This window comes from Phaethon aethereus (assembly GCF_964289735.1).
Source record: "Phaethon aethereus genome assembly, chromosome: 7".
In the NCBI taxonomy this organism is placed as follows: domain Eukaryota; kingdom Metazoa; phylum Chordata; class Aves; order Phaethontiformes; family Phaethontidae; genus Phaethon; species Phaethon aethereus.
Genome location: NC_138583.1, coordinates 34,861,591 through 34,879,905, shown reverse-complemented (window position 1 = coordinate 34,879,905; position 18,315 = coordinate 34,861,591). Strand labels below are relative to the sequence as shown.

General features: G+C 45.0%; 1 protein-coding gene across 1 annotated transcript in view; it reads right to left on the bottom strand.

Moving 5' to 3' along the window:
- GRK5 (G protein-coupled receptor kinase 5) overlaps positions 1–17,533 on the bottom strand; it is a gene marked incomplete at both ends in the record, with an annotated part of 165,709 nt that extends 148,176 nt beyond the window's left edge. The window contains one exon of the mRNA XM_082002444.1: positions 17,482–17,533. Coding sequence (XP_081858570.1) covers positions 17,482–17,533 — 52 coding nt within the window. The remainder of the gene's footprint in view (positions 1–17,481) is intronic.
- Between the last annotated feature and the right edge of the window lie 782 nt (positions 17,534–18,315).

Genomic DNA, 18,315 nt, shown 5'->3' with positions numbered 1-18,315 from the left:
ACAGCTGCTGCAGAGGTCAAGCCCTGAGCCACAGCCCGGTCTGTGCAAAGCCCTACAGCAGCAAGAGGGGCTCCCCCAAGCTGTATTTTCTTTGCCTTCTGGAGGCAGGGCAGTAGCTTCTCTGTACTTGGCTTGCTTCTCTGCAAGGGACAAGTCCACGGCACTTGGGAACACCTTACAGCCCCTGCATGGCTGCACAGCAATGTCATTAATGTTTCGATTCTGATTAAATAGTTACTAAAGACCATTTCCAAAAAATTTCTAAAAAGCACACAGCTAGGCGCAAAAATAAGCCTCTGCAATACTAGAACATACACAATATTATTATGTCTTCATGAAAAACACGTAGAATAACACCACAGGCAGATGTAGATAGCTACAGACAGGAACACAGGTAAATGATAATATGTTCACAGCCACAGGTCACGTCCTGGTGGAAATCCCCACCACTTCTCACTACATTGTAATGGTTGGTGTGTGAAATATCCGTGCCCAGAGCGAGCACTGCTTGTCAAATAACCCTGCTTTGTTTTTAAAAACAAGGTAGAGTCAGAGCACAAATTACCATCAGGTCTATGCCAATTGTTACAGATTTTGTCATGGAAGTCTAGGCCTTTGATTAAGTTTTAAATATCCTGATATTGGTCCAGTCAGCTAGACTGATTCTCTCTAGAGGCAGGTTACTGTATAGAAAGGAGTTAATGGATTCTTGTCTTTAGTCTAAAAACAGAGGTGCGGGACTCTGCAAGAGTTGTAAAAACAGTAAATAGAAAAGTTGAGGACACAATTCAGAAAAACTACAGCATTTACACAGTTCTACAGGTCTGGTTGTATTTGCCCACTTCCCAAAGGAATTTCGAAAGAGTGTTTCAAAGAACATCAGGTATACAAGGCAAGTAAGACAGAGCTTCACAGAGAGCCCAGAGGCAGAGAGTGGCCAAGGCTCACATCTGTGCCAGTGCACACCATCAGCCACAGCCCGGGATGGAAAACTTGTAATGCTCTTCACGACTTCCAGCTTTCGATGAACTTCTTTCAGGCGAGTCTCTATACTTTGCCCTACCACCTGCTTGCTCCAGCCTGGAAAGGTCACTGATGCAGACAGACCACAGCAAACTGTATTTGTGACCTCTGTGCTCACCTCATTGGTACAAAGCGATTACTAATATTCCTGCACAAGCAGTACGCTGGGCCTTTGGCTTATTTATCAAAAGTGAAAGGAGCTGACAGCCAAATGTTTTTCCTTGTGCTTTCAGCTTAAACAAAAACAACAAAACAAAAAAAACCCAAAACCGAAGACAGTCGTGGCCAATGGGTTCAATAGAAAATGATGGTGATTTTGCTGTGTTCCATTAAATAAAAACTAATATCATTGAGCTTCAATTGAGCCTTTGGCTCCTGCCCAAATTTTGAGGCTTCCTTCTTTTGAAAGAAAACAAATATATGCCTCATGCAGAAGATCAAGACAGTGGAATAAGACAGGAGCTGATGGAAAGATCACCAAAGCTGTGTTGAGCCAATGAAAGCTTCTCTTTGACACTGAAAAAAATGAATAAAAAGTTACAAGACCTGAGTTATGAAAGAGAAGAGGAAAGTCATTCCCCTTCCTTCAAATCAAGAGTGAAGTACAGGATCAGACTAAGCCTTAAGCACAATCAATACGGGGCGGGGGGGAAGGGGAAAGAAAAAAATAATTACAAGATCTTTAGTGACTCACACCAAGAAGTACTTTCTAGACTGCAAAATTCTGAGGTATGTAGGCAGAAAAGGGGGGGCACGTCAGCTGTGGCTCCTTCTGTAGTTGTCATTACTGACTGCAGCAAATGTATCAAGTAGGGTTTGTGGTGTAGAGGATCGCTCAAAATGGAAGAGATGAACATTTTATACAGTAAAAGTATCACAAGGATATTTCAAAGGATGGACAAAACGTGAACAAAAATGCAACTGTGGCCACTTTTAAAATCCATTTTAAAATCTATTTAAGAGCTGAATTTGTACGCACTGAATAGGGTCATGGACTGCAGTGCCATTATTCTCAGACTAAGACAAAGAGTATAAGATTCTAGTCCTAAAATTAATAGCTGTTTTTACAAGCTCTTTAAGATGCTGCTTATTTTTACTCAGTGAATCATTGCCCTTCTTTACAAATTATATTTCATTAATCTTAGCAATGCACACAAATCTCAGTGGAATTGCTCTGCTTACATACCTAATCTGAAGTTCGAAGCCTAAACTATTTGTCACAGTATTCAGCTTTAATAAAATCTGTATTTATTGGAAGATGTCATTTCCTCACATTCTCTTAAATCAAAACAACTGATTCCTGTCAAGCTGCTCCTCTCCCTTTTCCCCCTTCCCAGAGGAAAACAGTAAGGCTTCTAAAGTGCAAAATTCTCTCCTGTGCAAAATTACGCAATCCTAAAAATTAACTTTATCCTCCAGCTGAACTTCATCTACTAAGATCAAATGAAACTTCATCTGCAAGGAGGTATTAGAGAAGTTAATACATCACTTCTGTTTTTTAAAATACACATTCATTATGATTTGCAATCAACCCAGATTAAAAGATTGAATGGTAATAGTGTAGATCAACATTAGTGAAGAGAAGTATCTGTAAACCTCATCATGTTTTTAATGAAAAAAGTAAAGCTTCCTTAAAAAAATGCTCTTCCCACATGACACTTCCCCCCCCCCCCCCCCCGGGCAGGCAGTAGCCTGGGATGCCAAGCATTTACTTTCACTGATCAGCAATTGCTCAAATTGCCTCAGTCAAAGTGTTCACCTTATGGGACTATTCACATCTGAAATTTATTTACTCACTTTAGTGTTTATAGCATGGCATCTTCAGCTCACACCTGCACTAGCAGATTCACATGGGCAGCGCTGCAGCCTTCTGTGCCTCCTCTTTCAAAAATGGGATGCCATATCCTAACATCTGAGCTATAACCTTGAGCGCAGAGACTAGCAAAGGGCAGAGATCAAAGCTTCGCTGCCTGCCCTCCTCAGTATCTGGCCCTAGAAACATGCCAGACCTCTCACGTTTGGCTCTTGCACAGAATATACATTTTAAGAGTTTAATATCCAGGATTTTGTTCCCAATTTTAATTTCTTCTCAATTTATTGTATCTAAAAACTTAAATATAAAAAAAAAATCACTACGTATTTTTGAAAATTTAGGCCAGAGACTCCAAACAAAAGCATGCTCTGTCCTCACCTTGTAAAATATATCTGGGCTTCTAAACAAGCTTCATGCCTTCATACAGCTGGTAAATATTTCCTTAAAAATATATTAAAACAATCCCCTTGCAAAGGATTTGTAACATATAGACTTGAGCTGCATTTTGGGAGGGTCATTTACATAGCCCATCTATAAGTTTTAAAAAGCTGCCTTCTATTTATTCTAAACTTTCCAATTCCCAGTTTGTTTATATCAAGGAGGTCTTAGAGAGGTCACTCAAGTAATAATATATTTCTCTATCTGCTTTCACAACTATGCTCACAGAGCCAGAAGCCATTCCTTCATTTGACTCCATGAACAATCTGAGTGTCATGGTATTACTCAACCTGTAAGCTGCTAATGAGCAAGAATAAACTATTAGCAACTTGAAATCATAGCAAGGTTAAACATTAAAGCGTTGGGCAATCATATTGCACCATTATTTTTAGGCAATCTGTTTGCAGTGCAGACTGCCACAAAAGGGGCGCAAGCAGAGGATGGCTCATACCTGCAATACCCACACTGGCAGTCACTTGAGGCATCTAATATTTATGATATACAGAAAAAGAGATGCATTCCCCATGAGAACTGGAGGCAAAGAGCATCCCAAAAAAGGAAGAGAAAACAATATGCGGACTCCATCAAAGCTTGTTACTTCATAGACTTTTCACAGCCAAATAAACATTTTGCAGCTGGAGGTCTGCATGAGCCAGAATAACAAATGTCCCGAGACCTGCTGGAGATTTCAGATTACGCTGCCTGGTGAGAGAGGTTGATCCGGTGCATGTATGCATGGACAGAGGCAAGTATTTAGCATACAAGTCCTGAAGACTAATTACCTGAAACCACCTCCCCCACCCCACCTGCCCCCGGATTGGCAGGGTTTGGGGGCAGGATGGGATATTTGGGTTTGGTTTATTTTTTAAGTACCTTGTGGCCAGTGGCCTACTGGTGTGTATCACGCTCCTCCATGGCATTAGAAGTGATCGGTGACCTTACAACAGCTTCAGGTGGTCAGAGATTGATTGGGTAGATTCAAACCACGCTCTTTTTAACAGCGTTCACTAGGGACCTCATCTTTCAGCCCTTGGTACAATCCTGATTTTTTTGCCAATCACCAGATGTCACAGGGATGGCTCCTTCAAATACTGCCATCAGCTGGCAAATTCCAACATTTCTCATTCACAGGTTTTTGCTTTTCTCCCTCACCTCTGGAACAAGTTGGCTGTAGTCAAAGTTGCTTGGGTAGGTGGCTTTTGAACAGTGGGTTTTTTTGGCAGTGACCTCCACTAACAATTCTTAAGAAACTGAACTGTTTCTGGAGAGGAGACCCTGTTGTGAGTCAGCAGAAGTTGACAAAAGAGGGAATCAAGGATAAGAATTTGACAGTGGAGCAAGGTGCCACAGAGATCTGTGATAGGACTCAGACTAGTCAGTGTCTTCGTAAATGGTCTGGAAAAGAGATAAATAGCAAGATGACATGTGTTGCCAAAACAAATTTCTTCAGGACAGTTGTAACAAAAACAACCTGCGAAGAGTTGCAGGAGTATGTTGCAGTATTGAATCACTTTGAGATAGAGAGGGAAGAGATTCAATTCTGTGCCAGACAGCACAGTATCGCATGTGAAGGAAAACAACTCTTGCTACATACACCAAGCGATGGGCTCTAAATTAAACATTACAGCTCAGGAGACAGATTTTGAGGTCGCTGTCAGGAGGCCCAGTAATGAATGCTTTTTTCCCCCACTGTCTTAAGTAAACAAACATCAAGTTAAGATTGTGACAAGAATAAAGGACGAAGTGGTCAGCATCGCTGTGCCACTGCCCATGGTGCACACACTACACTGTGTAGTTTTGGTCACCCATTTCAAAACAGATACAGAATTAGAAGATGCAAAGGAAAGAGATGATAGACTTGGACCTTTCCGCCTGGAGAAAGACTGCTAAGGGCATGTGATAAAGAGTTATAAAATCATGAACGACCTAATAGAAATTAGGGCAGAAGCAATGAAGTCAACATGTTAAAAAAAACACCCTGAAGTATTTGATTGATTTACAGATAATTCCCTTTCTTTCCCCTCCAAGACACTTCCAAATCTTCACAACAACTGCTTTCTGAGGTTGCCAAAACATAAGTCATACATCAACTGAGAGTCCGTCATGAAGTACACATGTGGGGAAGTTTGCATGCTTTTGTTACATGATGGAACTCATTGCCACAGGAAGTTGCTCAGGCCAAAATTACAACTGTAGTCAAAAACGGGATTAAATGAATCCATACAGGATAGATCCTTCTATTAAACACCATTGGGCAAAGCCATTTTCTGCTCAGGAAGTCCCTAGGCTGGAGGCTAAAAAGATAAGCGTGGGGAAGGATCATTCTATCCATGCCTTTCCATAGGCACCTGCTGCTATTCAGTGTCAGTCAATGACAAGTGGCAAGAAGGAGCTTTACTCCAAACCCTTTTCTGTTCTTATATTACCAGCTCTCCAAGCCACAGCACTAAAGTTGGTTTTTGTTTTGTTTCTTTTTTTAATTCTTGAACCATTCCTATGTCTCTCATCGAGCAAATAGTGAAAGGAGACACACACTAAATGCACAAGGCTTCCAGGAAAGGTGTACTGTAACCCTGAGAGAAGCTTACATCATATGTAAGTCATCTGGATAGTTCTTCCTAAAACTCAGCTGCTGGTGAAATAAACAAAGCACAAACTTTCCCAGATGTGTGCTTCATGAGGAATTCTCAGTCAATGTATGATGTATAACTTGGCATCCTCAGAAAATACAAAATCATGATTCAGAGATGAAATGGAGATGTGGAATTGCTATGGAGGGAGACAGAAAAGGTTTATTCCTAGATTAGTCCCAACTCCTGTATTTTTAAGTTTTGTCACTGCTTCCATATGTTGCACTGGACAACTATTCTTCCTTTAATAGTAAGAAGATTAACGCTAAGTGTTCAGATTCTCTTAATTTTCGATAACTGTTAGCCAAGTAAAATCTCCTCTGCAAAATTTGCAGGGTGAGCAATTGCATTGCTGCACCATGCTTCTCAACAAAAGAAGAGAGGCAAGTTGTCTCACTGGATTTCTGCTGGAGAAAGGTTTGCCATGCAAGTACCAACATCACCCCTACAGGAGGCAAGCCTACTGATTTCAAGCATGCTTATCACTAGAATCTCTCCTGCTGGACCAAAGGCAACCAACTTCGTGGAGATCCAGAGCTCTGGGGGGGGGAGGGAATCAAAAGAAATCTACAACCACCAAAACTACAGAAAATGGAAAAAGGCACATCGGCTGAATAGAACTCACAATCTAACCTTCATGCCCAGTAAGCAAAAAAAAACAAAACAAACCTATGAGGGAGCAGGAAGGTAAGCAATGAGAAGATTAAATCAGCAGAAACCCAAGAGCAATGAACAACACCAATAATATATACATTTCACAGATATTTTGTCAACCTTGGCTAAAGGATGATATACCTAGCATCCATTCACAGAATCACAAAGGTTGGAAAGGACCTTCAAGATCATCAAGTCCAACCATTAATTCAGGGTCACCGTGTCCCCTAAACCATGTCCTGAAGCGCCACATCCACACGTTTTCTGAACACTTCCAGAGATGGCGACTCCACCACCTCCCTGGGCAGCCTGGTCCAATGCTTGACCACCCTCTCGGTGACGAAATTTGTCCTAATATCCAATCTAAACCTCCCCTGGCACAACTTGAGGCCATTTCCTCTTGTCCTATCGCTGGTTACTTGGGAGAAGAGACCAACACCCACCTCGCCACAAGCCCCTTTCAGGTAGTTGTAGAGAGCAATAAGGTCTCCCCTCAGCCTCCTCTTCTCCAGACTAAACAACCCCAGTTCCCTCAGCCGCTCCTCATAAGACTTGTGCTCCAGACCCCTCACCAGCTTCGTTGCCCTTCTCTGGACACGCTCCAGCACCTCGACATCCTTCTTGTCGTGAGGGGCCCAAAACTAAACACAGGATTCAAGGTGCAGCCTCACCAGTGCCGAGTACAGGGGCACAATCACTTCCCTACTCCTGCTGGCCACACTAGTGCTGATACAGGCCAGGATGCTGTTGGCCTTCTTGGCCACCTGGGCACACTGCCGGCTCATGTTCAGCCGGCTGTCAACCAGCACCCCCAGGTCCTTTTCTGCTGGGCAGCTCTCCAGCCACTCCTCCCCAAGCCTGGAGCGTTGCATGGGGTTGTTGTGACTCAAGTGCAGGACCCGGCATTTGGCCTTATTAAACCTTATACAGTTGACCTCGGCCCATGGATCCAGCCTGTCCAGATCCCTCTGCAGAGCCCTCCTACCCTCCAGCAGATCAACACTCCCACCCAGCTTGGTGTCATCTGCAAACTTACTGAGGGAGCACTCGATTCCCTCATCCAGATCATCAATAAAGATATTGAACAAGACCGGCCCCAGAACCGAGCCCTGGGGAACACCGCTTGTGACCGGCCGCCAGCCGGATTTAACGCCGTTCACCACAACTCTCTGGGCTCGGCCATCCAGCCAGTTCCTCACCCAGCGAAGAGTAAACCCGTCCAAGCCACAAGGCGCCAGTTTCTCCAGGAGAATGCTGTGGGAGACGCTGTCAAAGGCTTTACTAAAGTCCAGGTAGACAACGTCCACAGTCTTGCCCTCATCCACTAGGTGGGTCACCTGGTCATAGAAGGAGATCCGGTTGGTCAAGCAGGACCTGCCTTTCATGAACCCATGCTGGCTGGGCCTGATCTCTTGCTTGTCCTGCACATGCCCTGTGAGCACTCTCAAGACCAACTGCTCCATGATCTTCCCCGGTACGGAGGTCAGGCTGACAGGCCTGTAGTTCCCAAGATCCTCTGTCCGGCCTTTCTTGTAGACAGGCGTCACATTGGCAAGCCTCCAGCCTTCTGGGACCTCCCCTGTTAACCAGGACTGCTGATAAATGATGGAGGGTGGCTTGGCAAGCTCCTCCACCAGCTCTCTCAGTACTCTTGGGTGGATCCCATCAGGCCCCATAGACTTGTGTCCAGGTGGCTTAACAGGTCCTTAACTGATTCCTCCTGGATCATGAGCGGGTTATTGTGCTCTCCATCCCCATCTTCCAGCTCGGGGGCTGAATACCCTGCGGATTCTTCCCAACTCATTCGCTTTAACTTAAAGATGTCAGTTCCCTTACACTGCCTATGGGGGTATTTTGATGGAAACATCACGGAGGACTCATTGGTGCTGTTCTCACTTGGTATCACTGACACCTTCCCTTTGTTTCTGAATCTCCTCTTCTTCCAGCTGCATTTCTCTTTTTTACTTTTTTCACAAGATTAGATTCTCCATCGGTGCCTTCTGCAGATGCTGCCAAGTAAACGCAACTGTTAACGTCACAGAGTTTCTCCATTCTCCTGGCACGCAGACCCTTTCCTGGGACACACTAGATGACTAGATAAAAGTGAGGGAGAACACTCAGTCAGGCAGAGTCTAAAGTTTTCATTGTAAAGAAAGACTTCCTATAGAATATTGAAGGTCTCCCAGAACACATGCATGCAAGAAAAAAAAAAAAAGAACAGTTTCAGTCATTTTAGATAGGAGCCTTGTCACACAGACTAAACACTGACCAAAGAACAATCGAGGATAATACAAGAGAGAAAACACATAACGCCTTAGATGTGTCCAGTAAACTGACAATCCAATCTAATCAAATATGTTTTAAACAGTACATCAAAGACTTCTCAAATTCAAAGGTGGTGTCAGAAACAGAGGACAAGGAAAATAAACGAGAAAGATTAGAAAAGTGGGAAGAATAAGATATAGGAGTTTCTGTCTAGAAAAATTTAGACTACCGCAACAGAGAGAGAGGAAACAAAACCATTCAAATTTATTCGCTGGGAGAATGATGCTAGGAAAAGGGGAATGGTCCAGCAGCATTGGGACCTAGTAAACAGCATCCCAGAAGTCACCGTGCTGTATGCCCACACAAGGTAGAGATGGGTTCTTTGAGTAGTTAAGCAAAAAAGGTACTGTACTGAAAATAAGGTAACTTCTAGAATTTGAAATATAACTTCAGCATACCAGGAAAAGCTAAGCTCATAGTGAAATCATGTATTCAATGGGACCCAAGAGAATACTCAACCAGTGCAAAAATAGATGCTATTGCTTATCAACTGCCTCTTCGGCACCCTCAGGGCAACAGGGAACTCCATAAGCAACCCCACTGATGGAAACTACTCAAATATCCTGATGTAATTCCTCTTCGGTACTGCCCCTGCCCTAGGGTCCCTCCCCATTTGACCAGCTTTTTCAGCTGATTTGGAGGTGGGACAGGATGAGGCGGGGATTCAGGACCAACTCTGTCCCTAGGCACACCTCCTAGGAACCCACCGCTAGGAGCAAACTTGTCCTGAGGACTGACTGCACAAAATTTGAGGTAGACCATCCAAGCTGACAAGCTGGAAAGAGGAAAGAACAAAAGCTGTTAAACTTGGCAAGATGGTAACTGATGAGAAACCAAAAATACCTGGAGAATGAAAACTGTACCAAAGGGATTAGATGAGTAAGGAAAATTTAACTGAGGGGGGAATAAATCAAGATTTCTTGGACTGCAAAAAAACTTCAAGAGACTGACCCATGAACCGAGTCATTTTTATACCAAAACTGTATCAAACCTTAAAAAGTGCATGGAGGACAAGGCACAAAATTACCTAGTAGGCCTTTCCCCATGGCTGCTACTAGTTTGTTTCACTTCAGTTGTATCGGTGCAGTTTTACTGACTGCAACAGCATTGCAGCAGTGAGATCGGAGTGAACCCTGCGCGCAAAGCTGCACTTCCAGCCACCAAACAGTCCCCCATGAAGCCCACGGGGACCACTCATGCACAGTAAACGCACTTCTAGGTGCTGGAAATGATGGCTATAGAAATTTTTCAGCCTTTGCTGTGCCGCTGAGAAGCTAGCTGTGAGTAACTATTTTCATCCTAGAGCACAGACAGCTGCCCTTCCTTCATTAATATTATTTGCATTATTCACTCCCAGGTCCGAATTGAGCCTCAAGTACTTGTGTGTATTTCTACTCCTTCCAGCCTGCCCTTCTTCCCTGAATAAATGCTCATGACAGTTTCTCCAACTATATCTGAAGAGACATTATATGAACTAGAAACAGCTGAGCTAGTTCTACAGACTTTGCAGCCTCATCCATCTTCCCCCTCACCTGTGTTTTGTTCCACTCTTCCATTTTAACAGGCAACTCTGTGGATTTTTTTTTAATTAAATAAAATACCCATCATCTTTGCAATATTTTCTTTAGAATGTTTACTTTAATTTCGGTTTTCCTGCCTAATCTTTCTCACAAAGCAGTACACATTTTTAAATCCTCCAAGCAAAATAATTACAAAGATAATCCAGCTGAGTGTAATCAAACTGCAGGGTTCTTTATTTTCCTGGCCTTTTAATTTAATTTCACATCCTGTGGTCTTAAAGAAATACTAGGATTATGCCATCATGTTATTGTTTATAACATTGTCCATAGAAATAAGGAGTAATCAATTCTCTTCTCACCCACTGCCACACAGAAAACTCATACAGCGTATAGAATATTTTTGAAGATCCAGGGGAAGATCTCATAGATGAGCAAAAGTTAGATCCTTAGCTATTATTTTCATTGACCAAAAAAAAAAAAAAGGATGGAAGGGTAGTATTTCCTACCCAGCTGTAAAGGAAGAGGAACCCTTGTTTATTTGATTGGTTTTGACTAATATTTTATAAACAGAGTAACTGCTTTGATAAAATAATTTGCTTTTAAACTTTTTCAATGCACTGATATGGATCCTGATGTAATTTTGTAGACATTTTATCCATTAAATTAATTGACTTAACTTTAGCACCACTACTTGCACTTAAATTAGAGTTTCAGGATCAACATAAACCAGAAGCCATTCATAGAGTAACACTGGCGTGAAAATAATATAGGAGAAGAACCTGCTACATGCCTAAATACATAAGGTCAGCCAAGCAATAAAAATACAGTTTCTGTCTCTACACATGCAGAAGGACCCTGCTACGTCCTAGCCATCAGCTTTGGGCTTTGTGAGGACCAGAGCACATCTGTATTAATAAGTTTGAATTCACAGCTGGGGCTTCAGACCCTTCACTGCAAGCAAAGTCCTCAGCTTGCAGATGTTCATCTTTTGAGTTGGGGACAGAGAGATCTGCTGACTTTAGCCAACAAAGCAGTACCTGGAAAGGGAGCTCATATTCCAAGAAGTAAGGCTGAAATGATACAGGGATGGGTTTGGGGTTGGTTTTTTTCCAATAGTAACCCATTGTACTGTCCATAGATTTAAAGGAAAAAGGAAGCAAGGTCAGCAACCAAAGAGGTATAACATACCCCCAGGGCCTAGAAACAGCAAAGTCAGAGCTGCTGCATTCCTCTTTAGCTGCTGCTTCTTCATTGCCTTCAAAATGGGGCAGCACACACCCATCTACCAACTCACCACAAAGGCATGGACACTTGTGGTAGGGCCCATCCCAGGGCAAGACTGCGGTTGAGGCTTTCATTCTGGAGCTGTTTATCACAAAGGCATGGGTTAGTTTAGACCAAGTGCTGCTGGCCTGGGAACATTCTCAGTAGAGCTTCCCTAAAACCACCTATTTCAGACATTTTTGCCTAAGTTATCTCAGAATATGCTTAATTAACACAAAAAGCTTGATACAGTCACAAAATTATGCCTACATCTTGTATAAATACTGAAAATTCTTTTCTGAGTGGACAATTCCAGCAACACTAAGTTAAAACCTTCTCAGAAAAGGAACATATTGATAACAAATACAGGCGGTCTTTTCCTAGATTTATGATTTTGCGCTTGAGGAAAGCAATCACATGAGATTAATGGAGGAGATGTAACCAGCTCTATTCAAAACCTCCATAGTTAACATTTGTGCTAGAAGCTTTACTAGCTAATAGCTCCTATGTGTTAATAACCTGGGAGACCATCACCGCTCAGTACAAAGTATTTTCTGAAGTGCCTACAAACCCAACAAGTTAGATAGCAATTAGGCTATAAAAATCACAGTTCCACAGCAACAACACACATGGAAGGGCATAGTCCTCTCTTCAGTACAGAAGTTTGGGTGGAAGAGCTCTTGATTTCTCCAGCATTGCCACATCCCAAGACCTGCTGCACATGACTGCAAACTGGTGTAGTGGGCCATAGGGAAAACCCCAGAAGAACAGAGTGCCCACCAAGGACACAGCTACAGCAGCTCTAACTTGCTGTGCATCAGCCCTGCTATTAAAAAAAAAAAACCCACGAAAAGGGATTTCAAGCCAATTCTGCACCCACACTTGCTCTAAGCCAGGTATGGCTACAGAAATAAGTCCCTTCTGTAAAAGGAGATCTTGAAGTCATTCAGACTTACACATTCTTTTCACAAAGGCCTGATGAATCCCATTTCCTGAATTTCCTTGATTAGAATATAATGAAATATTCCAGACTCTTTGGGATAACTCTTCCCCCCACCCCACTACCCGCCGAAGGAAATGGTTACAGGCTTGAAAAGGAATCTCTTTCTTTTTTTTTTAAACTCCTGCCTTAAAAACACCCTGTTGCATCTGAAGTAATGGCTGATTCCATTCTTGGAATATTTTTTTTTTCAAGCTATTGCAGTGGCTAAAGTTTTTCTTGAACTCCAAAAAGAAAACTTAACTGAGTCACTGCATGCAAGCTTCCTCTGCTTATAGAGACGTTTTCCTTACAAAGTACTTTGGTTTTATATCAAGGGATAGAGGACAGGACCTTAGATTCTGCATTCAAAGCATTGGTTAATAAAGTGGCAATAATCATATTCTCCATGGGGTTCTGGCTGTCGCTACAGTCACCTTCTTTCCTTCAAATTATGCTTTTCATTGTTCTACTGCCCCTTTTCCAATTGCTCTGCAGCCAAGTTCTTAGAAAGCAATCACGCTTCTTGCTTAGGATTTATTGCTAGTCTTTTGCCAATGAGGACATGCACAAATCTCTCCTGTGATCATCCTGCAAAAGCAAGCTAAAAATATAGCAATTTATGAACTGGCACATTTTGCATGTTAGATGGTATCAGTGTGCACTCACCAAAAAAATTCAGAGATATACAAAGGAAGGTCACCCCTTTTGGCTAGGCTGATCAAAAGCTCTGCTTGGGTGCCATAAATAAGTTTATTTTAGAATTCCAGTCTACCTATAAAGAAAATAGAAGTTTTCTGTTCAGAAATAGAAAATTCTGTTTCAGTGGTTGAAGGTAGGTTGTTAGTTGTTTTGTTGGTTCGGGTTTTTTTTTCCCCTTTTACCACGTTTACATGGTAAACTTTGCACTTTAGAAACCCCAGGTCTGAGAAAAACAATAGTTTCTCTTCCAAACTGACCATTTTAAAACTACTAATTGTGATGACTAAGGTAATTACCACTAGAACTTTAAAGTGGTGGGCATCCTCTGTCTGCTTGTACAAATTTGTAGAGGATTTTGCAATTTCAGAGTCAAGTTGTATTTGGATTTTGAAACATGTTCCAGGTTGAGAAAGCTCATGCACACAGAAGCAGCTGGTAATATGAGGGAAAACTGATCTTATGGCTAGGAAGGAACAGATCATGATGAAGAGTATCTAGGTTATCGCCATATCCTGGTCATGCTTATCTGACTATATTGTTTGTTTTTCATAAAAACACCATAGTTTAATCATCAGCCTCTTTGCAAGACTTGTCTTTTATCAGCCTATTGCTTCTGACAGGCAGGGGTAGCTTCATGACTCTATGGATGTGTTTTAAAGCTTCTCTGGCTTAGGGCTGTTAAAGTTCCTCAGAAATGTTGGCAGACTCAGTCCTTGGTCTCTCCTGGACCCCTCCATTGGCTGCTTGGTTTTGATGACATCCTCTGCCAAACAACCTTAAACCGGGAAAATGAACAGGGATTCATTCACCAACCTGGACTCGCTGCTAGCAGCATGGTGTATCTCCACTTCCAATGGCCAGATTCTGTGGTTCAGACACAATTGCTGAGACTCAGAAACAAGGAGGCTAATGAAAAGATCCAGATAAATGTTTCACCACCTCGTAATTTGGGGTTCTTACTCAACCTGAAATGGCTGCAATTGCTATTATTTGGCTTTTCTTTTTATGATTCTCATCTTTCTTGTCTTCCCTTCTCTGCTTATTCTTTTCCCCAGGCAATACAAGATGGTTCCAAATACCTATTTGGTTCCTATAATTAAACCAGATGTATTTTCTATTCAGTCCTAAAAGGAACTAGCGATTTGTGAAATGGGATTTTTGCATCCAAGAAATGAGAAGTGGTAATTGAGGAAACAGCATAAATGTATTCCTAATAAATTATAAATGAACTTTCCAGTGCAATAAAACTCATTTACATGTTCAGATTGGCAGACTTCTGAGTATAACAAGTAACTTATATGTCATTTTGTGTCAAAAACTTCATATTCTGCAAAAAGACAAAGATTTCCTGAAATTTATTCTCTGCTCAAAATTATTCAGTGAAATACATTTTTGTATGTGAACTGCATTTACTCTTTTTGTTGCTCTAATAAGATTACTCATATATCACATGGCATCAGTTAATTCTGGGTGTGCTTCTCATTGTAATCATCAGGATTCGAGCACAAAGTATTTGTATAACAGTTATAAAAGTTGCTTCCTGGTATTTCAGCTAAAAAAATTCACTTTGCATTGGGGGTTGCTTTAGCACAACTTAGTCACAAAGGAACTTACACAAGGGACCACGGAAAAACCGCTAGCAAGGCCAAAGCAAATGAGTTGCAAAATTTCAACCAATATTTGCGGCGGTCACTCAGCCCTACTTCTGAGTCCCTTACAAAAGTCCTCACGGTTGGACTTAATGTTGCAGGTCTACCTAAACCTCCCTTTGAAACTGACCTGAAATTTCTCTTTTGCTGCTGATACTGGGTTTGTCTTCCCCTTGCAATTGTGATAAAACTTCCACTTTTACTACCATCTGCAGAGTAGATCCCATCATTTTCCTTCTTCTGACATTAAGTACCACATTGCAAGCACCAACCACCATGTAATTGAGCTAATATAGCTTTTACTTTTGACTTAACAAGTGTAAACACACATGCATGCACTTGGCTTTGGCTACGTGTTCGCCCAGCTAAATCTATTCATGGAGTCTGCAGGACCTGGAACAAACTTATTTTTAGATACCATAACCCTCAATATATTAATTTGCTTTTACTCTTGCTCTTCCATATGCTGTCCGTCTTCTTCGTCTGCAATGACACCCACCTAACGTTACTCCCTGGAAATTTTAAAAACACTTTACTCACACCAGCTTGCTATGGTAACTAAAAATGTTGAAACATATGCAAATACAGGCATAATACTTGCGGCTCTGATGTCAGGTACATAACTTGTCCTTTGTTTCAAGAGATTTCACACTCCCCTCCAAAAAAGCTTTAAAAATAAATAAGCTCCAGGCCTCCAAAAAACGTTGTTGGAGCTTCATACATGGTTAAAAGAAAGTTGGAATATAGTTTGGAATAAATCTTGATTAAGTTCTGCCATTTGGATTATAGCTAACAGCTTCTTTAATATGACTAACACAATAAAACAACATTACTGTTACCATCTTGCCAAGCATGGTAGAAGATGACCGTAAAGCTGAGTGGCACATTTAAAATCACTTGCAAATACTGGCTCTCTGAAAACACCACACAATAACTGTAATTAATACCAGTCCTTTAAAGTATTCCCAAAGCCTGCTGAAATCTAAACCAGGACTGTATGGCTGGTAGCAACTACATCTTAAAGAGTATTAAAAATGACAACAGAAAATAAAAATTCTCCATCAGAAGTCAGAAAGTTATACCCCACTGAGCTGCTGAATGGAGTAACACCTTTGCCTTTATTATTTAGAGAGCTTTTTTGGGAGGACCTCAGGACTTTACTCTTTAGCTAAGCCTCACAAGTTCAACAGCCCACGAGTTATATAAACATTATTTTACAATTTGAACTATTTTCCCAGCAAAAGGACCACTCCAGGGGAGGGCTGTTTGACTGATTTCTTTTACAAAACTAATATTGCTTTGCCCCTACACCCCCATAGCTTCAGAGTGACCACAGCCGAGGTGCACCCGAGCGGTCCCAGACGACGACGTCCCAGAAGGACGGCGGGGAGAAAAGGCTGCAGATTGTGCCGCACCTAAAAACGCCCCGCCAGCGGAGCCCAACTTTGAAGAAAGGCTTGGGAAAATGTCGTCTTTTACACCACACGCAAGGAAATAAATGCGTATATAAACCCGGCTTGCAACCGGCAGACAACGATCGCACCTTGGCGGTGATGCTGCACGGCGTACGACGTGTTGCTTGTGCGCGGTGCTCGCGTCCCCCCGTGCCGTGGGGATGCTCCCGGTTTTGGGGGTGGGGGGTGTGTCTCCGTGGGGAGCCAGCCCCGAGGCCCCGGCCCCGCGCCCGCGGTGCGCCCCGCGGGGATACCCTCCGCCCTGCGCGGAGAGAGGGAGCCGGGAGGGAAGAAGCCCTGCGAGCGCGGGCTGCTGGCAGTCACCGGGGCTCGGCTTTGCGGGTGCTGGGGGGCGGGAAGGAAGACGCCGAAGGGACCCCGCGGCGCGGCCAGCATCCCAGCGCACTGCCAAGGCGCTCCGCGCCCGCCGCGCTACCGGCGGCACCGGCGCCTCCCGGCGCATCCAGGCTGAGCCCCGCGGCCCCTCTGCCCGGCCCCGGCTGGGGACGAACAGGCTCTCAACAACGGGCATGTTTGCGGCAACATGATATCACCTAATAACGCCGAATAAGGCGATGACTGTACGTGGAAGCGATACGATCCCGCCGGTCTCACCACACGGCGCGGAAAGCTATTTGCAGATTTGCTAAGCCCTTTTGAATGAATGCATCTGCAGCTGACCTTTAACAATAGGCGCTGAAATAGCACAATCTGTGGGGCCAGATTTGAGGGGAGGGGGGCGGGAAGGGGGAAGGAAGAGATGGGCGAATATTGTAATCTCTGCAATCTCATCCACTTCCTTTCCCAAACCTCCGCGCACACACGGTGGAGGGGGGTGGGGGGAAAGCGGTATTTTCCTTTTAGCCGGGGCTCTACCTCAAACGAGCCGTTCCCAACGCCGGCTGCGCCACATGGCACCCGAAAGCCGCCGGCGGCGGCGGGACCGGCGCGCAGCCCCACCGGTGCCCGCCCGCGCCCCGCGGAGCGGCGACTGCGACAAGGATGCTCCAGCCCCCCCGCCGCTCTCTCACCTTCCCTAGCTTTCAGCAAGACGGTGTTGGCAACGATGTTTTCCAGCTCCATTGACGAGTTCGGGCGGCGTTAGGCAGGCAGCGGCACTGCAGCAGGACGTCACTCCCGAGGTGCGGAGTCTCCGGGCGTCCACCCGCCCCCTGCCCCTAGCCCGTTATCCCCCCGTGCATGGTCCCCGCCTTCCTCCCCTCAGCTCCGCGCTCCCCCGGGCGGAGGCGGCGCTCCCCACGCTGCCTGCTCCCGCGGCGCCCAGCCCCGCTACTCCATCCTCCGCCCTGCCGGCCCCCGGCCGTTTGAGGGCTCGGGCGCCGCTGCCTCCCTCCCCCGGGGGTGTGGCACCGCGGAGCGGCCCCGCAGCCCCGCGCAGGCGCCATCCCCGCCGCCGGCTCCGCGGGGCCGGGCACGCCGGGACGTGTAGTCCTGGGGCGGCCCCGCCGCACCTGGTGCCAGCCCCGCGGCCGCGCTGCGTTCCCCGCGGAGGGGCGGCGTTCCCCGCCCGCTCCGCGGAGGACGCAGACATGGGACGGACGGACGGACGGAGCGTCCCGGGCGGCGGGAGCCGGCGGGGGTCGTTTCTTGCGCGGCGGGAGGCCGCGGGGCGATGCGCGGGGCCCCCCGCGGCGCGGCCCCGACGGCGGCTGCACAGTACGGCGCGGCGCAGCCCTGGTGCCGGGCGCCACCCCGCGGCGGCGGCCCCGGTCCCAGCCCGGGGCCCGCGGGGCTCCTCCGCCCCGGCGCGGGGCTCCCCTGCCCGGCCGGTGCCGCGGCGGGTCTCGGTGCCCGTCGCCGCCGCCCGGGTGCTCGCACCGAGTGAAGGAGCCCCCGACAGCCGG